This window comes from Falco rusticolus, chromosome 8 (genome assembly GCF_015220075.1).
Source record: "Falco rusticolus isolate bFalRus1 chromosome 8, bFalRus1.pri, whole genome shotgun sequence".
Taxonomy (NCBI): Eukaryota; Metazoa; Chordata; class Aves; order Falconiformes; family Falconidae; genus Falco; species Falco rusticolus.
In genome coordinates, this window is record NC_051194.1 from 21,142,395 (window position 1) to 21,168,734 (window position 26,340).

At 48.8% G+C, this 26,340-nt stretch overlaps 1 protein-coding gene across 4 annotated transcripts in view; it reads left to right on the plus strand.

Moving 5' to 3' along the window:
- Positions 1–26,340, plus strand: part of PSD2 (pleckstrin and Sec7 domain containing 2) — a 78,902-nt gene extending 52,562 nt beyond the window's left edge. For 3 of the 4 annotated variants that reach the window (XM_037397593.1, XM_037397591.1, XM_037397590.1), the window contains 8 exons: positions 7,336–7,426; positions 8,484–8,527; positions 12,053–12,243; positions 13,442–13,512; positions 20,352–20,509; positions 21,583–21,727; positions 22,826–22,969; positions 24,579–26,340. In XM_037397593.1, the coding sequence (XP_037253490.1) occupies positions 7,336–7,426; positions 8,484–8,527; positions 12,053–12,243; positions 13,442–13,512; positions 20,352–20,509; positions 21,583–21,727; positions 22,826–22,969; positions 24,579–24,785 (1,051 nt within the window). In that variant the 3' untranslated portion in view covers positions 24,786–26,340. The remainder of the gene's footprint in view (positions 1–7,335; positions 7,427–8,483; positions 8,528–12,052; positions 12,244–13,441; positions 13,513–20,351; positions 20,510–21,582; positions 21,728–22,825; positions 22,970–24,578) is intronic. The other variant, XM_037397592.1, reaches the window with a different exon arrangement.

The following is a 26,340-nucleotide window of genomic DNA, read 5'->3' on the forward strand; positions in this document are numbered from 1 at the left end:
GAAGTAAGTCCCAGCTGTTCCTTTCCCCCAAGTCATTACAGCCAGCTGCTGGGGAGTGTCCTATCAGAGAGACCTCTGGACAGAGAGCAGTGTGAGCAGAGCTCAGTGCCCAGGAGTGTGGCTGGAAAACAGCAGAGGCTGTAAGATCTCTGGCCACCTTTTAGAGGTTCTTTCAGGTGGCATAGGTTGGATTTGTTCCTAAAAGGTCAACCACAGTGTAGAGAGCACAGCAGAGTGGGAGGAAAAATAACTGTGGGGGGAGATAGGCATAGAGGGCAGCTCTGGGACATCATGTACCCTTGCAGACCCCTGCCATAGCACACGTCTGGGAGCACGCATGGATTCTGTGCCCTGCTTGATGCTGTGGGAGGCGATAGTTACCATTGACCCCAGATCTCCTCCCTGCTCTCCAGCCTTATGGTGAGGCATAGAGCATGGCTGTGAGCTTCAGGGGGATGTGTTTCCTTTCCAGGGGTAGAGGGGGCTCCTCACCTCTCAGGTCACTGAAGTACCTTCTTTCATAGCCCCTCTGAGAGCTCAGACTTGGAGCCAAAGATTCCCCAGAACTTGTGTGAAGATAGAGGGGACACAGGGGGCTGGCTTGTGGTATCAGCCTGTGGATGTGAAACCTACACACCCTTCTTCTGCCCCACAAGCCCATGATTTCCAAGCTGTATCGTCAGAGTCCTCTTCTGCCTCCAGCTAGTAACAACTTGTTGTGCATCTACAGAAGCTTGCCCTGAATTTCTGTTCATTAGCCTGTTAAAGAGGGGACATTAGGCTACAGTCAGCTCTTTTTTTGCATACTATGGGGGTGGGGAGAGGACACTACACGAGTGCTCTTTACCTGTGATGGGAAAGGTGCCAAGGTCACCAGCTTCACCTGTGCCATCCTGACAGTCCATCTGGGAGACCCTCCCCATCATTACCATACAGATGCTGCCATCATGACAGTGGCGAAGTGTGAACACCTCAGTCAGTGAAGGGAATTACTGGTTTCTGCAAGAGCATCCTTTCCAGATGTGCACTGTGGTCTGCACCAGGCTGGCTACAGCTGCCACGTCCTCACCCTTTGGGGAACAGGCAGCCTGTGACCAGCGTCACACTGGCCATTGGGTCCATTCCCACCCACATGGCTGCCAGTAATGTCCACCAAGTGTCTCTTGGAGGCAGTGGGACAGCCGTGGGGCCGGCTGCTGGGAGGGTCTCTCAAAGCATTCATCCTTCAGCCACAGTGGTTGGAGCCAAGGAAGTATTTTCGTCAAAGCATTTCTTTTAGTAGCAAAGGCAGCATTGTGGCAGAAAGCAAACTATGCAACTTCACTTCAAAATAGTCTTATTTTGTGTAGTATTTTTAATTTAAAAAAATATTTCCAAAATATGTCTTTGGGAATGTAGAAATTATTGAAAAGGCCCCAAAACCCTAAACCTCCCAAAACTTTACCTTTCAATTTTTTGTTGACAAGCTGGTTAAAAGACCTGGTAAGAAGAAATGGTCTCGTGCTATCAAGGCAAATTAAAAATAGCTTGCTTTTGACCAGGTGTAGAAATGCCTGAGCTTTTCTTTGAAAGATCTTCTCTTTAGTTTTCTGCATGTGTAACATTAATTTCTTCTTTTCCCTCTCCTTCTTTTTTTTTTTTTTTTTTCCCCCTCCCTTCTGCTCCTGGAACCTCTCTTTCTGCTCTTTAATCCTTTACCAGGTGGTAAGTGCAGTCATTCTAGTGTTTTGCTTTAAAGCACTGGCATTTGACTTGTTTTTTTCTGTGTTAAAAAAATAAGGATTTTTGTTTGTCTGGATTTCTAAGTGTTTGTGCAGTGTCCTTCACTACTTAGCAACCCATTGGCAGCTGATATGCATCACATGAAATTCTGCTTGTGTAAAGAAGAATGGGTGACATGATCTCACACCCCTTTTTGTTAAAGATGCTGTCATGATATTGCATATCACTTTTTATTTTATTTCCTTTTTTAATATTGTGTGTGTGCGTGTTCCGGTGTTTTACTGTGTATTGCCATGGAGTGGGAAATCCCTTTTGATTAGGAAAAGGTGGCTGATGTGTCTCTGTAAAGGGGCAGTTCCCTGCAGCAGTGTCTCTACGATAGGCTGCTTCACCATTCCAGTAGTGACCATGACATACACTGAGGCCAGGTTTAAAAGTGATGAGACTGGCTTTAAAACATATTTGCACCTGGCCACACTGTAGTTTTGCCTTAGTACTGTTGAATTTCTACCACAAGTGCACCCAGACTCTGTTTCCAAATCGTCCAGAAAACTTACTGTCTTTAAAGTGAGGCATTCCATGTTCACAGAATCACCTGGTGTTGGTGTTTAAAAGCCAGCAGTCACCAACAGACGTTACAGGCCTTTTGGTATAATCCAGGTTGTTGCAACTCTCTACCTTGGCTCTGCTGGTGCTTTTTGAACCCCAGGAGATCTTACAGCAAAATACCTACTCCTCTGCTCCGTCTCTGCCCCTTGGAGACAAAGCTCTGGGATTTTCCTTTTCAACCATCACTGTTATCCCTTGTTCAGAGCTGCTGGCCATGGAAGGGCAGTGGCAAATTGTCACCTGCGCATCACTAGCACTCATGGTTGCGTTGTGGTACTTGGGTAAAGCCCAGCTTCTAGAGTCACATTGTAATGTGACAAGCTTTAGCATTTGTTCAGAGAGCAGGTCAGCGGTTCTCATGGCCACTGAACAAAGCTTGAAATGGGATCCCTGGCAGCTTCTAACTCCACGTGTTGATCGCTATTAATCTTGCAAACCCTGTGATATTCTCCTTGAACCAAGCTTATGGTTTGGTGTTAGCAGTACTGCTGTGTTGGTAGCACTGGCAGAGCTGAAAAGCTCTGAGGCACAAGCATCTGGTGGTGTCACCTGCAGAGTGGCACCAGTCTGCCTGCAGCAGCTTTGCGTGGCCCAGGGGTCATTGGTACCCAAAGTCTTGTGGGTTTATTCCCTGCATCAGGGTGATTTTGTTTCTGTAGCCTAGATCACGTCCACTACCAGACATCTTGGTCCAGTGACCCTCACTTTTGGGTTTTTTTCCCCTGAAGATGAGTATTTGGGGGAGGTCAAAAGAGCCTGAGTACAAGCACAGTAATACTTATGCTGGGGACCTCACAGGAGATGTACTCCACTCACCACTTCGCAGCTGAGGTGTTTCATGCCTGGGGCCTCCAGCCCAGAAGCTCAAGTGGTTTAATACCTCGCTGGGTAGAGCACCCCCGCCATCCACCCTTCACGGCCTCTGGCTCCCAGGAACCTGCTTCTCCTCCTCGGGCTTTAGCACAGCACCTGCTTTTCCCACTGATCACCCAGCTCTGTACTCACCTGCCTAGCCTCCTAATGCTGGGACCCGGCAGCAGCTAAGGCATGCCAAGCTACAGCCCAGTGTCTTCTGGAGGTGGATAGAGCCATCCTGGGCACTTAAGGAGATGGTCTGCAATCATCTTGGGTGAGTCAGCTCAGCAGCAGCTGGCTGAGGCCCAGAGGATGCCAGAACCCAAATGTAAGCAGGGGAGTTACAGTGGGTTGAAACAGTGGGACGGCCAAATCAGCCTTGTCTACTGACGATCAGATCAGTCTCATACTTCCTAATTTATTTTTATGCACTCTAACCACTGTCAATGCGCCTTGTCTCTGCATCTCTCCATTCTCATACAGTGTCTGCACCCACCTGCCTCTGTCCATCCGTTCTCATACTGTCTTTACCCATTCATAGAATCGCAGAATCACAGAACAGTTTGGGTTGGAAGGGGCCTTAAAGATCATCTAATTCCACCCCCTCTGCCATGGGCAGGATCACCTTGCACTAGACCAGATTACTCAAAGCTCCATCCAGCCTGGCCTTGAGCACTTCCAGGAATGTGTTCTGGAACACTTCCAGACCTGTGCCAGTGCCTCACTACCCTCACAGGAAAGGATTTCCTCCTAACATATAATCCAAATCTACCCTCTTCAAGCTTAAAGCCATTACCCCTTGTCCTATCACTGCATGCCCCTGTATAAAGACCCTCTCCAGCTTTGTGGTCAGCCCCTTTAGGTACTAGAAGCTGCTATAAGGTCTCCCCAGCGCCTTCTCTTCTCCAGGCTGAAGAACCCCAGCCCTCTCAGCCTGTCTGCGTAGGAGAGGGGCTCCAGCCCTCTGATCACCTTCGTGGCCCCCTCTGGACTTGCTTCAACAGGTTCATGTCCTTCTCATGTCCCCAGAGCTAACTTCCATTTAGCTATCCATCCCTTCTCATCTATTTAATCCACTGTTCGCTCACTCACTCTCCATCCAAGCACACCAGGGTGCTTGCTGATTGTCCGACAGTGATTTCTTATGCTTTGCTGCATGCTCTGGAGCAAGCAAAGATGGGATGAAGTTCTTTTCTGCCAGGGGGTCATATCAGGAATAATAGGTATGTGTGGCTGTGAAGCAGCCTCTCTGGCTTGTACTGTTGCTGGTAAGTGACTCATGCACCACAAAAAAAGAAAAATGCCTCTGTTGGGGATATATCTGCAAGGGACATACAACATCTGACCTTTAGGTGTGCAGATACATTCCCCTGAAGATTATGTCCACATGTGATGATCTTGCTGATCATCATAGTGATCTCACAGTGGCCCTTTCCAGAGTTGTTCCTGGGATTCCCCATACTTGCTAAATACCATTCCAGTATGCGAAGGCTCAGGCAGTCCCTGGTGCTGGTGCTGTTGATAATGAAGCATTTGTGAGCATAGAACTGTTTCTTTGCAAGTGTTTGTCAAGTGAAGCTGCAAAGTCTGTGTCCTGGAGTGTTTTTTTGTTTTCTCTTTTCAGCTGGTGTTGATTTGCAGGCACATGCAGGCTTTATATTTGAGTGGCTGGCTCCAGCCCGTTTCTCAAAGCAGCAAGCTGAAGTGTTAAGATACTGTTGACTTGGGGTTGTATTGCCTCTGAGCCACCCAGTATCCTGTGCTTAGTCCTACTGACAGCCAGCCTGAATCCTGCCCCCAATTCTGCAGTGCTTCAACACACTTACCCAATGAGCCGAGTCACAGTATTACCATCCTTACTGGAGCTTTCCCATCACCTCTTCTGGCTGTCAGAGAAAGGGTATGTTTTCATCATTCTCAGTTGCTCAGCAATTAGCTGCTTTTTCATGATGTGGCTGCTTTCTCAGTTTGAGTTCAGAGATCTTCTTGCATGAGAGAAAGAGGAAGATCACAGAATAAAAACCCCTGGGATCAATATATGTCCTGGACACAATATGCAAGAAACCCAAAAAAGGATCTGTGAGGCTGGTAACTTGTGCACTTTATCTGTCTGTATCCTGTATCCACTCTTGCTAAAATGTGTTGGTCTCTGCATTCGTTGCTGGATCACTGCAACAGGATCTCTGCAGGCAGAAAGATCTGCTGTGCGCTCTGCTCTTCTGCCTGAAGGCAGGGGTAGAACTAGTCACCTTCTCTCTCTGCAAAGTAATATGGTGCCTCAGTCTCAGGCAACATACCTACCTCACCTCCAAACTCCCTGCCTCACCTTCAAATTCCCTCCCTCGTGGAGGTTCATTACTGCATTTCTTAATGTACTTTGTCATTCTCCTTCCTTTCTCTATCCACATGGCATTGTGCTGCTGATTTTTTTTTCTCTGCCCCCCTGCGTAATTCACCAGCCAGCAAGTACACAAATCTCTCTTCCCTCTGCTATCTCTCTTCCCTCTGCTGAAAAACCTAGCGTGTTTGCAGGTTTCCCTGCAGCTCTTCAGCTTGTGTGCACCCACTGAGCACTAGCTGGCAGTAGCCTCTAGCTATGGGGTCTGGTTATGGGCAGCAGCCAGAAGCTCCCCTGTGAGAAGGCAAAGATGGCTGAGGCTCATGTTGTGTCCCCAGGCACTCCAGATTTGTAGCAGTGCTTTATTCCTCTTTTTCTTGATCTCAACAAGAGGCATAATTAAGACTATCAGACAGAGCTGTGCAGTGCTGGCTCCCTGCGTAGCCAAAGAGTGTGTCTGCACACACAGGTGGCCAGCGCGTGTGTGGGGCCATCCCGAGCCCTCACTCTCTGCCGGGGAGAAGCCTTCACTACACTTCACTGGGGGAGAAGCCTGCAGGTCATCTGTTGTGCATGTTTGTGGGCAGGGGTTTCTGGTTTCAGTCTCAAGAAGTTATTTTCTTGCACAGAGAACACTTCTTCCCCTTCAGGGCACCTCCTGTATCATCTGCTGCAGCTTCATCCCCTCCCAGTGATCCAGTGATGCAGTGAGGCCCTTCTTCCTCATTGAGATGCTAAGTAGGGTCCTGGCTCTGCTGTTCTTGGCCGTTCTCCCAGGTCCTTCTGGGTTGCATGGCTTGATGCAAAGCCCACCCAGTGTCAGGATCCTTAAGAACACTGGTGGCAGCTCATGCTGTCCTCTCCCCAACCCCACTGTCCACTCCATGCGGTGTCACTATGGGGTCTGTCCTTGGGGATTTCACTGTGTGAAGGCTGCAGTATGACATGGCACTGGAGACACCTGTTTTTCCTTTGTGGTGTCAGACTTCTCTTTCAGAAAACTACAGTTCTCACTGACTGCTCCACTCCTCTGCTCCAGTCCCTTGGAGAGGGAGGCTTGGAAAAAGAGTTCCAGCCTCCAGCCCCTTGACCCTCACAGGCTGGGAAAGTGTCTCACCTGACCATGGTGAGGAGTAAAGGGTTTGGGAAGACAGATGCCACAGACTGACATCAGGCAATCTAGATGACCTGGCAGCATTAGCACCAAATAGTCTTGGCATTAGCTGGTGATCAGTGTGCTCCAGGTTGTGGGATTCTCCCAGTGTCTGTGCATTTCCCTCACATGCCACAGCACTTGAGTGCACGCAGCACCAGTAGCTGGATCATCTCTTTTCATAATGGCAATAAAAAAATAACAGTTTCCGTGAAAGACAAGCTATTGCCCACCGTTGGCTGTCTTCAGAGGCTGACAGTACACATGCAATTTCACGTACAGCAGGCTTGGGGACCCATTCAGGCATTGCAATTTCAAGGCAGTGAGTGCATGTCTTGAGCTTTGAGACACAGGTCCTGTAACCAGGACCAACCTGGAGACCAGAGGTGAGATCACTTAGAAAGTTTGGAGGAAGAACTGGAGATGTTGTTTTCAGGCGTTTTATATCCACCATTAAGAAAGAGGTAATTTGAAACATTTGAATGCTGATGAGCAAAAAAGCAAAGAGCCCAATAGAAAATCAGAGCAGAAGACCTTTCAGCTTTGCATTCTTGGGGCAAATGCAAGCTTCACCGTCACATGTACAATTGTTCTTTATAAGACACTGATTAAAGTGTAAACTTTCCAGAAGTTTAATGAACTGCTTCTTTGCCTTACAGAATATTGGCAAAAAGATGTCGTGTCAACAGTTCATAGCAAACCTGGATGGGCTGAATGATGGGAAGGACTTTGCAAAGGATTTGCTGAAGGTAACATGATATAGATAGACAGTGGGATGCTGTCATTATTACCGTAGTGCCACCTTGTCCTGCTGGGATGCTTTGAGCCCTTAAATCAGCATTTTCCAGTGCACGCACATGGATAGCTTCTGCTAACTTGCAGTGATCCACCAGAGGTCTGTTCCCTGGTCATGTTTTATCCAGACTAGTGGCAGATCTGCCTTCAGAGCGTCCCAAGGGTCCCTGTCTCCCATGGTAGTTCTGTGATGCACCAGACAATGCACCAGTTATCCCCTCACCCCTAGATGTGACCATCTGGCACTGATACTTTTCTCTGTTCAGTACTGTGGAATATTGGTTAAGCACCCCAAAGTGAGCATTTTCTCCTTCCATATCGTTTAGCAGCACCACAGTGGTCCGCACCTGCTGTAGGTCCAGCAGCCTGACCTGGATTTTTCTGTATGGAAGGAGGTTCAAATGACCAGTGTTACGTCACGGGGGTCATGTCATGCTTTAGATGATACCCCCGTCTTCCAGCAGACCTCACCCCTCCCCTCAGTATGATCAGGGCCACCTCCACATTCTGCTTTCCTAGCCCATTCCTGCTTCTTTCCCAGTGCCCCAAGGAAGCCTCTGGAATTTTGCACAGGAGGAACTGGAAAAGCTGATCCCCAAGATCATTCATCCCTCTCCTGCTTCTCAGGGCAGCATTCAATCCTCCACTGTCACTTTCCCCTAGTCAAGACATTGGAGGTATCTTGGCATACCCCGCAGTCTTCTACCATCTTTGTCTAGACCAGGATTCACTCAGGACTAGGCACAACACCAAGAATTACAAATTTCATATACAGGCTTCTGAGCAACCCCTCAGCTGTTTATGTGTTCAGTCCAATACCTGGTGTAGCACATAGACAAAAAAGGGTCCAGCAGGACAGCAGTTGTCCTGCTTATGGTGAATACTTCCCCAGGACAGTTCAGCAAGGAAGGTATCTCTCCAAGAGCACAGATAGGGTGTGGAGGAGATGGTCTCCGCAACCCATACATGTCTTCCATGAGAGACACAGCTAATTCCATGTTCTTGTTTCAGACACTATATAACTCCATCAAGAATGAGAAGCTGGAGTGGGCCATGTAAGTATATGTTAAGCATTTGAGAGGTAGTGTGTCTTTCAAAGTAGCTGACAGGTCTTGAGTCCTGTTTGTAGCCCCAGAAGCTCCCAGAATATTTCCTGCCAAACCCTTAAGCACTGAAGTCCCTCCTGTAGGCAAGCTGGGTTTACTTATGGCTTAGACACAAGAGCAAACTGGGAGGTTGGTGGCAGTCTGTGGACACAGGTTCCACAGGCATGTCTAAAGGAAGGGAATGCCGTCTTTGTTTGCTATTAAACATCTATAAAATACTGGTCCCTGTCCAGGTGTTTCAGAGGTCTTTGCATAAGGAGCTGATGATCTGGGGTTATTTTGGCCATTGAGACTTTCCATCTCTTCCACATAGTTTCTTCTGGAAATAGTATCAGAATCACTTAGGCAGGAAGGGACCTTGCGAGATCTCCAGCCCAGCTTCCTCCTCAAAGTGTGGTCAGCATTGAATTCAGACCAGGGTGCTCAGGTTGTTGTTCAGTTTGATCCTGAAAACCTGCAAGGATAGAGAACCCACAGCCCCTCTGGATCGATGAACCAGTGCTTAATTATTCTGAGACTGACATTTTTTTTCTTACCCATTTGAAACTGCTGTTGTTTTGACTTATGGCCACTGTCTCTTGTCCTCCTGCCATGCACCATACTGAAGAGCCTGGCTTTGTCCCCTGGATAACCTCCTCACACATATTGGAAGGCTGCCATGAGGTTCCCCAAAGCCATCTCTTCTCTGGGTTGAACAAGTCCAGTCCCTTCTTATATTGCAAGCGCTCCAGCCCTCAGGCATCTTGGCAGCCTCTGCTGAACTCTCTCCACCTTGCTGATGCCCTTTCCTGTACGGGGCACCCAGTACTGTTTGCTGTATCAAGACATAATGTAGTGAGTGCAGAGCAGAGAAGGATGGTCACTTCTCCCAGCCTCCTCGCTGTGCCGCTGTTACACAGCCTGGGATGCGCTTGGTCTCTGTTTCTGCCAGGACACACAGGCTGGCTCCTCTTCAACCTCGTCTTCACCAGGAGCCCCAGGGCCTTTTCTGCAGAGCTGCTCCTCAGCCGGGCAGCCCGGCCGCCCCCCCGCAGCCCCCCCAGCCTAGTGCGGCACTGGGGTAAAGCTCTGCCCCTCCGAGCGCTGGCCCTGCACCTCTCACTTGCATGTCATCCACAAACTCAACGTGAAGTGCACTCTGTCTCCTCCTCCAGATCATTTGTTAACCCCGAAACAAGTCTGGGGACAGCTGGCTTCCATGACAAGTTGATACAGCACCTTCCTCAGTCCTCCTCCTGCTGTGCCACCCACCGCCTGCCCTGAGCACAGGGCCCTCAGGGAGGGGTGTGCTGTTCTCCCCAGCCCCAGCCCCAGCGCCCCCCCACCGCTGCCATGGGAAAGCCCGTGACAGACCCCAGGGCCCATCTCTCCTCTCTGCCCCTTCTTAGCCTCAGACCTGTCTTGTCTCCAGAGGGTCATGGGACTGAGCAGAACCTTCTGGGCCATTAGTTCGGTCACCTGCTCTTCTCCTCATGTTGTCCTAGCCAGAAATGTGTCTGGAGACAGTTTGACCCTTCCTTCCTCCCCAGCTATCCGTGTCAAGCTTTGCAGAGCAGCAGCCTCCATTGCCAGCCGTGCCCCCACGGCAGCAGTGCTTGCTGCGGGCTGGTCTCTCCTTTGGCAGGGATGCAGCCAGCCAGTGGCCCTGGCAGGGCAGTGGTTTCCTAGCAGGTCACGTAGCATCAGTTTCACTTTAAAAATAATCTTGCGCGGCCGCTGTGGGAGAGGAGAGCAGCCACGCCAGCCCTGCAGCCGAGGCCGGGTTGGCGGGGCGGTAGTCGTGAGAGGGAGCTCTGTGGCTCGGCAGAAGGTGCCGGTGGGATGGTTTATGTAAGAGTTCAGCAGAAGTGCATCTGCTGGCTGGGTGCGGGCAGTGGTTACACAATGCCTGCCAGTGCACACTCCCTGGCTCGGGCACAGCCAAGGGATGCCAGCACCCCCGCATCCTGTGGCAGCGGTGTGGTTCCAGTCGGCAGCATCTAGCCCTGCATCAGCCCTTCTCCACCCAGCCTGCTGGTATCCTTGCACCTCCTCATTCACCTCATGCCAGCCTGGGACCTGCTGTGCTGCAGGCTGTCCTGCTTGTTGGCAGAGGGACAAGCTGCAAGGAGGGGCTGCTCTGCCATGGGACAGATGCTCCCAGACGTGGGGTACCTGGTTCTCTTTCAGAAGGCACCAAGTGGTGCTGAGTCGTAACCATGCACAGGCAAGACCCTGTTCTCCCTGCTTGCCTCTGCCTTCTGCCCTTGTCCATCCTGGGGACTGAAGTGCCCTTGCTCACAAAGCCCAGTTGGACAGGCAGGTGGACAACCATCATCCCAGCAGCAAGCAGGAGCTCAGAGGAGTCCCTCCAGTACAGCTCAGAGAACTGAGCCCCACTAACTTCCCACCCAGGCATAGTGTCTGGTCTCTGCCTGAGCCCCAGGACTCCTGTGGGTGCTGAGGGCTGAGAAATCATCCTTCTCCTCCAAGAGGTGTCTAATACTTTGGCCATCTACTTGCTTCAGGAGAGGAAGTGTGGCATTTTACTGTACACGTCCCAGCTGGTGGATCATTCCTGGGTCACTCCTCAGCTGAGGTTTGGTCCCAGTCTAATCTGCAGCCTAAGGTGACCACTCATACCATTTAGACGTTAGCACATATCACACAGGGCAGAAATTCCCTGTTTGCTCTCTCCCTCCTTAGTGTCCCAGGGACACTGGGAAATGTAACTTCCCATACAGGGTGTAGTTCCTATGTGCCAGAGTAGATTTTACACCAAACAGGAAGAGGCAGGCTTGGTGGAATCATCGGATGCTTCCCTAAGTTGCTCAGCCCTCTCTGTCCAGGCCCAGGAGATCTGTGGGGAGAAGCAGTTTTTATGGAAATGAGCAGCATTTCTCACTCTCTGCTGGCCCATCCTGAGGACACAAATGGGGAGCTGATGTGTAACCTGTTCCAGGGTTTGTGATTTTTTGATCAAGTGGCCTATTTCCCTAATGTCTGAAGAGCTTTTGTTCCTCAGAGATGCAGAGGATATTCTTCAAGCTCGTTTAGTATCTACTAACTATCTCCCCAGGGACTGCCTCTCAGGGAGTGAGACACCCCGGTGGTACCTGGTCTTCAGCAAAAGACATCATTAAGCTCTGATTTTAGGGTACAGAATTGGAGACTCACCCTGTGAGATGCTTGTAGTCCTCAGCAGTGGTGTGCCTGCAGTTTCATGGTGTTCAGGTACCCACTCCCTTACCTGTTTTGAGTGACCTTGCAGTGGGACCACTGGGACAGTTACCTGTCACCTGTGCTCCTCCCAGCTATGTCCAGATCACCGCCACTGGCACACTCTGTGTGTTACAGTCCCTGCATCTCCTTTCATTTTCTTTCTCTCACTAGTCTCCTAATAAGTAACTCTCTTTAGAACCAAAGCAGATAGGGCACACTGTGACCCAACCCACGTGTCCTCCACTCAATCTCTTCTCTGACTTTGTTTCCAAGTGATGAGGACGAGTTGAGGAAATCACTCTCCGAGCTGGTAGATGACAAATTTGGAGCCAGTGCGAAGAAAATGACAAGGATTGTTGACAGCAGCAACCCCTTCCTGGACATCCCCCAAGCACTGAACGCAGTCACCTACAAGCACGGTGTCCTCACGCGTAAAACCCATGCAGACATGGATGGGAAGAGAAGTACGTGTTAATGGGGTAGGAGGAGGTGTGCCCCAGGTGGTCCCAGAGCTTTGCCCTAGCCACCTTCCTGGCTCTCCTGCTGAAGGCGTTTCCCCACTGCTTCCCAGGGAACACAAGAGAGATTCCCAGATCCCCGAGTGCCAGGACACAGGGAAAGGAGGGTGTTGTGAGGTATTTGTAGACATGAATGTTTTCAGGAGGCCTCAGTCTTCCCTTCTCACTGCCAAGGAACCTAACAGTGCCTGTCCCACACAGATAGATCTGGTCTTCCATCCTGTGCATGGGCATAATCCTGACTTCCACACTCTGAGCAGTGGGGTGAGGCTGGTTCCACAGCAGCTGTCCACCCCAGCCCTGACCTTGGGGACAGTCTGGTCCTCAAAGCTTTGTTCCTGTCCATATGCTGCCATGTGCTGGACACAGCTGCCATATGCTGGCTGGGCAACAGGATGCCTCATAGCTCTGCTGCCAGCATATGGGATTACAGGAATGGTAAAGGAAAATGTATCTGGGAACTGTTAATGAGCAGAGATTAATGAAACTTTGGATAACCCCTTTTGCTAATTGATACAATTGGCCCAGTCACTGCAACCAATTAAAAGTCTTGAGTAGAGATTACCACCAAAGGCCTTGTTTGCTTCCAGCACTTTCTTAATAGCCCATGCCTGGAGGATCGGCTGTCTTGTGGTGATGCAGATGGCTCCCCCCTCACCTCCCACCCCTCTCCAGCTTCCAGCAAGCTCTTTGTCCCCGAGTCCATCAAGATGGCTAGTGGTAATGCTCCCTTCTAAGTGGAACAGAAGCTGCCTTATCCAGGGTATGTCTGCCTAACTCATCTGAAGCAAAGGAGCTCAGGAAATGTCTCTGCTCCTCAAGCATTTAGTCCAAGGAAAATGAAACGGGTTTGGAGGAGCAGAGACTTTCTGCACATGTCCACTGGTACCCCTATACCAGCTCTTCTTTGGTTTTGACCTGCCTGTGTTCCTGTTGGGAGGCTGCATCTCCCAGCCTGTGTCTCTCAGACATGTGCCCCTGCAGACAAGCCACTCGTAGGCAATAGCCTGGAGGTGTGTGAGGTCCGAGCATCAGTGCATGCCTGCAGTGGGTCAGAAGAAGGGTTAGTTTTGGCCAGAAATATGAAGGTCAGGCAGCACTGGCAGAAGCAGACATGTATCATTAAATGTTCTTCCTTTTTTAGCTCCCAGAGGAAGAAGAGGTTGGAAGAAATTTTATGCTGTGCTTAAAGGGACTGTCCTTTATTTACAAAAGGTAACTGTGGTGGACTATTCCATTTGCTGTTTCATTCTGTCTCCAAAGCAGTCATGCTCTCCTAAGCAGGAGACCCATAGATGCAAGTAGAGGTGAATCCATGCCCTAATTCATGCATGGACATCTACAGCACTCCTCCAGAGACCAGCATACAGAACTGGAGGATACTGTCAACTTTGGTGGTAGTGGTGGTCATGCTAAGGATGCTATTCATAGCTGGAAAAGAGGACCATACAGGAAGAAGTATGAAAGAGGGAACGCTGAGGCAAGATTTCAACAAAAGTGTTCCAGCAAGTAGGAGCTATTGGGGAGGGTGATTGAACAGATGATATGGAATAGGTGAAATAGGATGTTCGTGAGACATGCAATATGAAGAGGCAGATCATCAGACCAGTCTTATCCTGCCTATTGTTTTATTTGCTGGCATAGTTCTGATTATGAGGAGCTTCATGAATCTGGTATGGACTTAAATGCTTAAAGTTTATCTTCTCCTTCAGGACCTTGTTGTGTCCTTCCATGGGTTGCCAAGTGACACTTTCTGTCTCCGTCTTGGTTTGTTTCATAGTCACCTCTAGTCAGCACAAGTATAGGTCCCAGGTCCTCATGGGAGGCAAAGTCACTACAGAAGAGCTTCCCTGCATGCTGTAGCGTTCAGCTCTCTACCTTTCAGGACACTTGGATGCTAGGAATATTTTCATGGATAGTCTTTTCTGTGGGAAAATCCAAGGAGTCTGGATAGGGGCTCACTTGAATGTCAGCATGAGCCAGCCAGAGATGCCAAACGTCTGTTCATCATGAAACAGCATAACCCACTGAACTAGGTCTGAACTACCTTAGTAGCACATGCTGTGCAGTAACCCATTGAACTCACCTTGCTGGAACAGCACTCCCTGTGGATAGATGTTCCTATGTATTGCAGTATTATCTCCAAAGCAATGACAGTAAACAAACATTGGATTATATAAGAAAGGCAGAAAGATCCTCAGGGCAGCACGGAATTATGACTCAGAGCTCATAGCACACCCCAATGATTCTTGTGTTTTGCCAGATCCTATGGCACATGTCACAAAGCCAACAGAAATCTGGCAGCAGCCGATCGTAACTTACAGTATGGGCTGCTTTTAGCCAAGTGGTATTTTTACAGCCTTACCACTCTTCCCTGCAGCTGAGGGAAGCTGCAGCGTACTGGAGAGCACAGATCTTCTGCAGCCCTCTAAGTGTGGCGTTCTTCAAGTCAGTGGCACTTTTCCTACAACCCAGTCTCTTGTCTCATTATGAGTCTTCACATGGAGTACACCAAAGAGGTACTGATGTTGACCATGGGTGATGCCTAAGGATTTAACTTGTGCAGAGCTACCATCAACATTTTATTTTATGACAGTTTTTCTATGGAAAAAAATATGCAATTTCATCAAAATCCCAGGAACCATTTGGATCCAGATGAATTTTTCACCAAGGACTTCTAGGGCATGTCTCTTGGGGTGCGTCTGTTGTGGGGTATATATTTGGAATTAAATATACTTTCAGAACAGAATTTTCTTCCCGTGCTGGACCAAAATCCAGTTTACTGAAGATGTTCTTGGCTGCTTGGACAGCAGTAGAAGGAGCCATGAAGCCAACACTGAGTGTCATTGCTGCTGATGGCGTTGGGTTTTCTTTGCTGTACAAGTCTAGCAGCAGTAACCATCCAGACTGTTATATTAACATAGTTTTGTTGTGTTAGTACTGGGTGTTTAGAATTCAGAAAAAGAGTGAGAATGAGATTGATGTGGCAATTAGAAGACCAGTGTTCTTATCTAGATGACCTTCATGAACATCTTAACTGAAGGCTTTCTTTATGGCCAAGGACTGAAGAAGCAAAACACCTAAGATTTGGCTAGGTTATGAAAATATCGGATAAATAACACCCATGACTGATGTGTAATTAGCAGGAGGGACTGGAATTGCCAAGGGTGCCCCAAGGAAGTAGCATTTGGAACAACAGCAAAAATTAACCTGAGGAATGTTTGGGCAAAGGATTTGGGCAGAGGGATTTCTTAGATATGAGCTGCTGCCAGACTGTAAATGGTCCTCTTCAGAGGATTTCTTGGGCTGGGCTTGGCTGTAGATAGTGTTTGTCAGGCTGGCAGAGAGAGGACAGAAGGATGAGACCATGAAGACAAAGTCCTCGCCCTGCCACTTCCAAACATTTCCAGCACCGCAACAGAGAGTGGATAAACATTCACCTGCCCTGTTGATTCTTAGTGCAATTTCTTGCCTATGGAATGGTTTGCAGAGCAAGAGAGTTACACAGTGCAGGAAGGAGATGGTGTGCCAGCCTCCCAAGCTCTCAGCGGAAGATGCCTGCACATAAACATAAGGTAGAACCTGGCCTGAACACAGATCACTGGGAAAAGTTTTTCTGATGTGGAGGTAGAGGAGCAAGTACCTGCTTCAAGACCCACCTGATGCCAAGGAGCACAAGTTCAGCCTGTTCCAGTTTTTTGCTCAGACCAAATTGAGTTTCTAGGCTTTAATAGAAAATTCTCATAATTTTAATGGGAAACTTTTCTCAATTTCGTTTTGGGGAGCAAGCTGACTAGAAATAAGAGTAAGAGAGAGAGGGAAGGCGCGCATGCACATGTGTGTGTGTGTGAAGGCTTGGGGAGATACATATACAGGAAGGAGGAATGGGCAGATACAGAGAGAGGTGAACATAAGATAGGCAGAAGAGTAGGTGGCTGGGTGGACAAGTAGAAGTCAGTCTGTTAGAAGCAATTCAGGCAGCAGCCATAAACCTGCTGATGTAGAGATGTCACATGTCATTGACTCGCCAGTGTTAATTGCTGGATTAGCGTGTTCTAGCATAGTCTGCTGAAGCAATTTCTTGATCCCCTAAAGGGATGCAGCACATTCTCGAGGAAGAAATGCAGGCTTGGGAGCAGGGCGCACCCCTCCTGCGCTCTAATCTGCACTGGGCACTGATTCACTGCATGGCCTTTGGCAACTTACTTCACCTCTGTGAAATGGGGATAATAACCTTTAATCACCACACACAGAGGGGTGTTGAGAGGAATGATGGAGAGCTATAAAGCATGAGGTGCTTTTATATAGAAGTACTGGAAAAGGTGCAGGTCTTCCCACAGGGTCTGCTCTTGCAGCCCCCAGCTGTGAAGGGGTTCCCAGCACAGCCCCAAGCCATGGGTGCTGTACCATGCAGGCAGGCCCTTGCCATGGTAGTGCTCCTTGGAGCACCAGGTTCATGACCAGACTGAAAAGGGTACAGTTGTTAGTTTTCCCTATTAAATGGTTTGTTCAGGCTGGTAGATGTGAGCCAAAGAAAAGGTAAAGGAGGAAAACCCATGCAAGCCAGAGCATGAGAAATGTCTGTAGCTCCATGTCCATATTCACATTACTGCTCAGGGCTGGTGCTGAGTCCAGAGAAGAGGACAACAGGACACTGGGCTCTCTCACCCTATCGGGGTGCCCTATGAAGGAAGGCAGGCACAAGAGCTGGATGCCTTTTCTTGACAAAACGAGCTTTGAGCTGGAGAGCCCATATTAGTTGTGGATCTCCCACCACCTGCCCACAGGGATGGGCAGTAGGGGAGAGCTGGCATCCGGAGGGTAAGCCAAAGGCACCATGGAGCATTGCCGTGGCAAAAAGGAGCCCCAGGCAAGGGGTTAGTTGTGCATGTTTAAGCAGAGCCTTGGCGCAGACAGGAGAGGCACATGAATGGGGCAGTCTGTCTACACCATCAACATTAACAGCTGAAAATGAATGAAATTAATTGAGAAGGATTCTGAAACAAAGTGTCCACACCTGGGCTCAGTTAATGTGGAAGATATCCCCAAAACAGACCCCAAAATTTGCTGAGCCCCACCATCCTACACCTGGAGAAGCAAGGGGAAAATGAACCATTCAAGGGCTGGGGGCTGAGGGTGATGGTGGTATGGTGTGGCACAGCACACCTTGCCCGTTTACCAGTGGCAAGTACCTGCCTGAACAGTGCAGAACACAGAAGACAAACAATCAACAGCCATGTGATACCAAATTAACCCCTTTGCCAGGAAGCGTATGACAAGATAACACCATGAAAAAGGTGAGCAGTACTATAGCATGGACGAAACATTGCCTGCAGTTCCTCCGAAGATGATACTGCTTGTGTTTTAGTATAAATCAGTTTTTTTGAGATTTAAACCAGAATCTTGTCACTGAAAGCAACTGTGTTACCATTACGGTTTTGGACATATCTCTTCCTCGGCAGCAGTTTATGCACACAAACTTACATCAAAGCTCAGAAAGGGAGTAAGGCAAAATGGAGAGAACCTGCTGGAGGCTTTGGAGCAGAGCTGATGTGCTTTCCTGAAGGGTAGTGGGGTTATTCCCCAGGGGAAGGCTATGTGGTGTGGCCTGCCTGCACTACAGTGTAAGTGCCAGGAACTGTGATAGCTCCAGCCATGTGTGCGGTTTGCAGAGGGGGCCTGCTTAGAGCACACAGAGGTCTCCCAGCATTGGCAGCCGTACGTGTGGTGATTACTGCAGCACAGGCATTAAGAGGAGCTTCCTGGCAGAGCCGGCCAGTGCAAAGTGAGCTTCCAGCACCATGCACTCCTGCAAACACAGCCTGTTTCCACCAGCTGGAAGGCAGAAGGTAGAGAGACAATCTGCTTGATTCAACCTTACGCTGATTTACTGGGCCCAGTGTTAGAAAAAGAAAAAGATTTGGCTTGTCCTTACACCTGCATTGATGCCTGTGAGCCTGAAACTGGTGGAGACAATAGATGGAGATACCATTTGAGGTGAAGATCTGCATTAGTCAAACCAGTTTCTCCTTGCTGCATGCCATTAAGCCTACATGTTTGCACTGCATTTTCAGAAAGCTTGTCTTGAAATAAGAGATCGTGGGCATCACAGCCAGATTTATTCAGATCCAAAGAGCTTCAGCCTTGGAAAACCAGCCAGAATTGGAAGTCTCCCTACAATATATGAGGCCTGAGCAACAGTGTCTTCACCAAGCAACTTTCCAAGTAGGCTAACATGTTAGGTCCCCATAAGTCAAAGCATTTCTTTTTCTTTGTTAAAAGGCGAATACCCCATTCCTTTGGTTATTGAAGTCCCCACTGTGGAAAAGCTGTTTATTCTGCCCTGCAGCACAGCCCATCTGGGTGTTACCCAGAATGCGGTGCCTGTGGCACCGATCCCCTCCTCTGCTGGAAAGCCAGGGCTTTTCTTTGGGGTTCACTCTTAAGAAGGCAGTTGGGTGAGCCAGGAGTCCATGCCAGACATTTCTGGGCTTTGGGCCCCATGGAATTCCTTTGCACAAGACCAGGTGTCACATGCCAGTGAACACAGTATGGCAACCCCTCTCCTGGATGGGATGATTGCTTAAAAAAAGGAAGGAAGGAAAAGCTTCAGAAGCTTATTTCCCATCAGCAGCAAGGGTCTGGGTGAGCCACATCCATGGGCTGGGCAGTGCTGGTCCCTGGTGTTCTGAAGAGCAACAGAAGGGAGACCTTTCAGACCCTACACCAGAGAACAGCCTTACTGACTAGGGTTAGCAACCAGGAGGCTGTAGCATGGCTTTTCCTGAATGGCTGGGTTTATACCACCAGGACACAAGAAGAAAACCCAGGTTTTTGCGAATCTGCAGAACAGACCAAGCTCAAGCTTGAAAGCTAAGGAAGGGCAGGGACATATAGACCACCACTATTGGACAGAGCCATCCCCGTGCTGACAGCCAAGGAGGAGTCAAGGAAAGCAAAACATAAAAGTGGATTAGTCCTGTAGGTTTGAACTGTAATCAGCAGGGCAAGGCAGGCCCTTCCAGGGACACCCTGTCCTGACATGGCCTCTAACATGGCCTGGGGATGGTGGTTTGTTTTAGCCAGGGCCAGGTTTCCTTACATCCACCTACCCATGCATCCATTCATCTGTCCATCCTTCCATCCCACCACCTGGCTGGACCAGCTGTTGAGCTGGCAAGGGAGCAGAGTGAGAGGGACAGTATTGCTTTAAGTGGCCAGGAGCTCAGTCACTGGGAAAGCAAAGGATAAGCATAGGATGCACTGAACTCCTTTCTTTCCTAAAAACTACTGTGCCAAGGTCATCCTTTCAGAATACCATGTTTGGTATTTTCTCTCTGTTTATTAAATATACACATATGTAGTTATTGCTACATTGCCTGCTTGTATGAAATTGTCCTTCAGGGAGAAAGTCAAGCAGGAATACAGGGAATTCTGCTGCAGTTTGCAAGTGCCAGCCTAATGAATTACATGAGAGACCATTCCAGGGGGGCACACTTACTAAAGAGAGACCAAGCATGGTTCAGGTGGGCCACACTCAGTCTGGCCACTGCCCAGCAAGCCCCACACCTGCATGGAGGTGCACTGGCTGCAGGAATGCTGCTGTGCCAGGGCTGCCCGAGACGGTGCAAAGCCTGAGCCCAGATCCGCTGCCACCCGAAGCTGCAGCACCGGGGCAGGCGCTCACTCATACCTGCCATTGACCAGGAGCTGCATCCCGGCTTGTGCTCTGTGCTGTGGGTGAAGATCTGAAGAAACCTGGCCCTGTCTTGTGTCTTCCCCCAAAGCCTCAGGCATGTGCTGTATTAGAGATAACTATTGATAATTATGCTTAAAACTTTCATCTCCTTCTTCACATCTTCTCAGTAAATTTAATGATAGAAGAAGTTGCCAGATGTTAATTATTATTATCAGCTCCTAGCATTTACTGTACAAAGCAGTGCTTTTCCTGGTCTCGGCACTCTGTGATTATAGCACAGAGAGAAAGGCAGGATCATTAAAGTAGCCCACAAATGTTAGTGTTGTCATTATCCAATTAACGTTCCTCTTCTCAGGATGAATATAAACCTGACAAAGACCTCTCTGAAGTGGATCTGAAAAATGCCATCCGTGTGCACCACGCCTTAGCCACAAAAGCCTCTGACTACAGCAAGAAGTCCAACGTGCTCAAGCTGAAGACAGCTGACTGGAGAGTCTTCCTCTTCCAGGCCCCGTAAGTGCCAGCTCTCCATGCAGCACCTGCGCTGGCAGCCTGACCTCCAGCCACTGCCAGCCTCCCTCCAACCTGGCCAGACCAACACACATGTTAGGGGACAAACTGGGGGGGAGGAAGGTTCTGGGCAGGAGGGCTGAGGGTGAGGGCTGTAGGGCTGTGCCAAGGGCTCGGTCATGGGGTCACAGTTTCTACCTGTCACTTGGTAGCTGCGTGTCAGCCCTGGAGGTCCTTTTTCATCTGTCACCGAGGTAGGCTGAGCAGGATGGGCTGGCATTTAAAGGGCTGAGTAGAGGGCTCACTTACTAACTTCTATTGCCAGTCTGGGGAAGGGAGAAAATCTGTATGGTGCATTGAACTAAGGAGCTGGTGGTTCCTCTCAGAGGCTTTTGATGGGGAAACTGTCTAAAGCTCATTGAAGTCTCCCCAGCCAGGTTGTATCTTCTTTCTTCCTTAGTCTATTGCAGAGGAAAGTTGCTGTGCTAGTGTCAGGTGTAGCTGAGTCATCTTCTGTCTGATGGTTTCTTGTGTCCTGCTGAGATAGGCGACATTGTCCGTAAGTTGGGCTGGGGTACTAACGTCAAGCTATGGCTTGACACCCAAATTTGTGCAGTCAAAGCCCACTTGAAGGCTGGGGGGAGCAGTGCCTGAACAGATCTGTTGGAGGACCCTGGGCAGTGTCCCATGAATGACACAGATTAGGGGTCCACCCTGCTCTGTGGGACCTCTGTGATGGTGGCTCTTGCTCTCCAAGGAGCAGGAGATCCTCAGCCCTTGCCACCATGCTACCTCTCCCCAGCTCCTCAGGGAATGCAGTCACCTGGTGAGGAAGGCAGGACTGCCAGGGCTTCAAGAGGCAGACAACAGCCCTGAAATCGTTAGAGCACCATAGGGAAGCCAAGGTAGCCAGTGTTTCCCTCTGCTCACAGCCCAGGATGGCACAGAAATGACTTCAAAGCAAGGCCACTGGTGGCCACCTGAGAGCGGGTGGTTCCAGGGCTGTTCTCAGCCATCTGGTCCTGGGTCAGGAGCATTTACAGACACCCCCTCTCCTCTTCCATCCTCCATGACAGAAGTAAGGAAGAAATGCTCTCCTGGATCCTGCGAATCAACCTTGTTGCTGCCATTTTCTCTGCCCCAGCCTTCCCGGCTGCAATCTGCTCCATGAAGAAGTTCTGCCGCCCGCTCCTGCCTTCATCCATGACCAAGCTGTGCCAGGTAACGTGTGAGAGATGCAGCGATGGAGGGGTGCCTGGGGCTCAGCCAGCCCTGCAGCCCATAGCTCAGCAGCTCGGGCTGAGCCTGTCTGCCGCTGCCCTGGCCCTGCCTGTTGGACACGTTCAGGTGCTCAGGGCAGGAACAGGGCAGTAGGGTGGGCACCTTGGACAGACTATGGCAAATCCCGATGTCTGGTCAGTGCTTCCTTTGCAGTGGTTATAAAGCAGCCCTATGCATACGCCCCTGCCTGAGGGGCTGTTGATTCTGGCTTGTCCATTACTCTTTGCTTATCACATCTTGGCACCTTTCTGTTGCCAGAGTTGCAAAAGTTGGTGCTACTGAGCCCAAAAGATGGCTACATCCTTGGGTTATAACATGGGACTTGGAGGTGGCACATTGTTGTTTCTCAAGCCGAAAAGCCACTGACAAAGGGGGAGTCCGAGTGCCACTTGGCGGGGAAGGTTTCCTGGAAACGGGGGGGGCTGGTGCACCAGAACACAGCTGCCTAAGGCTCAGTTAACCAAGAGCAATGAGCACCTGCCATCCAAAGAGTAGCTGCTGTTTGCACTCTCCAGGGAAAGCCCACCGTGCCTCAGCACCTCCAAAAAATAGGAAACACTGCTGCTGGGCCCCAGCAAAGGGGAGGGCAGTGTGATAAGTCAGGGCAGAGATACAGCTCCTATCTATCTTCTGAAACAAATGTGGCCAGACGTCGCCTTTCTCAGAGCCCAGATGGGGAGGGTACTTTTATCTCAAAAAAGGGCAATCTGAGCAGCTCTGGGGACACTGGTGGCTGTACCTGGCTGTTAAAGGTATTTAAATGTTAAAGAACATTTTGTGTTTATGATGCTAAAGAAGCCCAGGTGCCAGAGAAATCTACTCTTGGCACTTGTAATAGATGAGTTTTGATCTTACTCAAATACCTGTGTTTCAGCTACTCCTTATCAGATGAATCTGCAAACGTACTGCACACTTTTGGCTCCAGCACAATAGCTATGCTTACATCCTTGCAGAGACAGATCCCCACATCAACAGGCAGGCGGTGCACTCGGGTGTTGCACTCCTGCATTTTAATACCTGACACACTTCTCTTGGCAGGAGGAACAGCTGAGGTCTCATGAAAATAAAATGAAGCAGATTGCAGACGAATTAGCAGAGCATAAATTACATCCTGTAGAGAAGAGCCTCAAGTCAAAAGAGGCTGAGGAATACAGGCTCAAGGAACATTACCTAATATTTGAGGTAAAGGAACTTTCATCTTTTCTGTGATAAATGATACCTTGGCTGATTGAGGAGAACTAAGAACTCTGGAGAAGATGCTGTGAGCCTCGGAGAGTGTGAAACAAGAGAGAAAGACTGAAAGGGCTTGCAGGCTGGATGGGTATCTTGGGGCAGCAGCAAGCCTCACTGTTTGACACTGAAGCTAAAAAAAAAAAAGAAACAACAGATATTTCCTCCCCTCTGTGATTTCTAACCAGAGGAGGGGAAAACTGATGAGAGAAAATCTTCCTTTACTGTGCTGAAACTTGACATTTCCTCAGGTCCCAAGTAAGAAAGTGGTTCAGTTCTTGGTGTGCATTGGTCTTTTTCAGCAACAGTAATAAAAAGCTAAGGGAATCCTTAGGAGAATTAATCTTGTTTTGCTGCAACCATTTCTGTAAATAATGATAAAAAAATTAAAAACCATTAAAAAGCATGAAAACCATTACAGTTGGTAACAGACAAAGGATGCATGTAGCTAACTATAAATTCTCTGCAAAGTCTAAGAAGTGTTTAATTGTGGGAGAAACGGGATAATCTGTTGCAGTGAGATTTGAGCAGAAGGTGTGATTTCTGCAACATAGTTGTCAGTGAGAAGGGACAGCTGGAGGCCTCTGGTCCTGCTTCCAGCAGAAGCTCGGATTGCTCCCAGTATTAGCCCCAGCTGAATGTGTCATTTTGTGACTGAGTCTCAGAACTATCTCCAAGGTCAGAAATGTCCCACCTCCTGCATACCACGGCTGCACCACCCTTTCGGGTGACGCCTAGCCTAACTGTCCAAAGCCACAATTTCTGCCTGCTGGTTCCTTGTCTTTGTGTGAACCCTTCAAATAGTTGCTTGCAGCTGCCTCCTGTTTTCCAGACATCTTGTTTTGGATGCCTGCAGAGAAGTCTCCATCTGAGCATTTTCTCTAGGCTGCCTTTTCACGTCTGCAAGAAGTTGGCACTTCCAGAGCTTAATGCATCTCATCTGTCTTGTGAGATGTGCTCTAGAAATGCTTGTTTCTCTATGCTGACAGAGAAGCGAGTATAGGCTGCCTCTGAGACGTTAGGGGAAAGGACAAATATTAGACACGTCTGTAAAAAGAGGCCCCATCTAAGCCTGAAGTAATGGTGTGGGCCAGGCAGAGAGGAGATGCCTCCCTTTATGCTGTGCTCTGTGAGGAGCAATGGGAGCACAGCTCAGCAGTAACAAGTGCATCGCTGGGTGGAGACAACATCAAGAAGTATTTGAATCAGTCAAGAGGCACTCCTAAATCAGGAGGGAGCAGATTTTTGGTCTTGTTTTGCCTCCAGTATCTGCCTTACACAGTCAGAGTGGCAGTCAAGACCTGTGAGAGCAACTGTAAGAATCTTGCATAACCTTCCCCTTGCTCCTCAACCCTTTCAGCAATGGGTCGATCGTCTTTGCAGGCTTTGCATAGACCAAGAACTGTGCTGTGTTTAAACAGTACTTGTTAGTTGTGATTAGTGGGATCCTGACAATATAGGATGGGTTTTGCTGCAGCAGCAGATGGCATTGCCTCTTGCTTTCCATGTATACCGTGGGTTATCCCTGTTCCAAAGCTCTCTGTTCCCTCTTTCCCTGCAGAAGAGCCGCTATGAGACATACATCAACCTGCTGTGCATGAAGATAAAAGTTGGGACCGATGACCTGGAGAGAATTGAAACCAGTTTCTTCAAGGTGGAAGCTGACGACATTGCTTTGCGGAAGACACATTCAAGCCCTTCCTTAAGCCAAGGGCACATGTCCATCAGCTGTAAGGCAGAAAAGGACATTTTAGAGCAGAACACTTAACAAGGAACGCATGCATGGGGGGATGAACCGGCGATGCTTTGCGCTCCTGGACTAGATCAATGAGCACAATTTTACCTAGGAAATTACATGAGCAAAACTGTAGACATGTATGATACAGTGACTGCTCTAGTGAAAGAAATCAAAGAAGCTTTAGTTGACACTCTCTGGCAATGCTCTGGCATTTCAGCATCATAGACACGCCATCTCTTCTTCATCCCTAACAGCACCAGTGGCTTTTCTTTCCCTCCTACCACAAACTGCACAACAAAGGGATATGCTGGTTCTCCAAGGGCCAGGTCGCTCTTTTCTCCTCCACCAGCCCTCTTTCTCCTCCTCCTTCTCTCCCTGGAGTCCCCACTGGTTCATGTCCACAGTTACCGGCAGAGCAGGCAACTCAGACAAGACGATGGTCTGTGGCACCACCAGCGCTCCCAGAGAATGGCACAGAGCAGCAGGGAGCATGTCTCTCCCCTGGAAGGAACACCATTCGGCATGCTGTGATAGGATGGGTGTCATGAGCTAGTCACCGACCGAGCGAGAGGCATCTTCAGCATGGCATGTGGGAAGGTCATCTGCCCACGGCAGAAGAGCCCTCAAGTGCCCTCTGTCACCTTATCCGTTTTATATATATATATATATATACATATGAATATATATAAATAAATATATATATATAAGGAAACTTTAATGTGGGTTTTTAACCTCAGTGTGCAAGTGAAGGCAAGCTGCCTGGGGAAGACACTAGGGACCATGGAGGGTCTGACCAACCCACCAGGATGTTTTTTAAAAAATTCAGTAGCCTATGTATCTTTTCTTTTTTTTTTCCCCTCCTTTTTTACTCAAATGGAAATCCCACCTGGCTTTGCTGTGAAACATCGCTCTCCTGTTCCTGCTTGTTCAGACAAACTGGCCAAGTGGCTGCTTATTTAGCACCCATGGCATCCGCCACTTTGGGTTTGAGGCATAATTGGAGCTGTGCTTCAGATCCAGCTGAACCTTTGTGTGCAGGAGCGATTCCACCTGCCCATCAATGTTGTACTTCCTCCATTTTGCAATGCACATGCTATACTGTTTTAAGCGGGGAATTGTGTTTCTGTTCCTTTCTGCTGTCTGTGGTCCAATGATTTACTGCTGTGCTAGAAGTGATCCCTCTGCATTTCAATGCCACAACTGCCCTTCCATACTTTATTTATTTATTTCGCTGTTTGCTTTGGTCCTTTATCTCAGATTGCTTTTCTTTCCCCTAGGTGCATTCACAGTAATCAAATTCCAGTTTTGAAGGATCTTGTAGCTGCTAATTACAGTCATTTATTGTTTCTATTTTGCAGCATTTTTTTAAACAAACAAGATAAGATTTATTTGGACCTTCAGTGTTTGAGAGCCTATGGACTGCTGTTTTCCATGACAGTTCATGGCACTAAAAACCTCTGCCCAACTTTGTCACCTCTTCTTTTATCTCTGTTTCTTTGTACAGTTTGATAGTTTATTTGAAATGGTGCACTAAGAATCATGTAAAAAAGAATAACAATAAAGCTGAATCTGTTGGTAAAGAGAA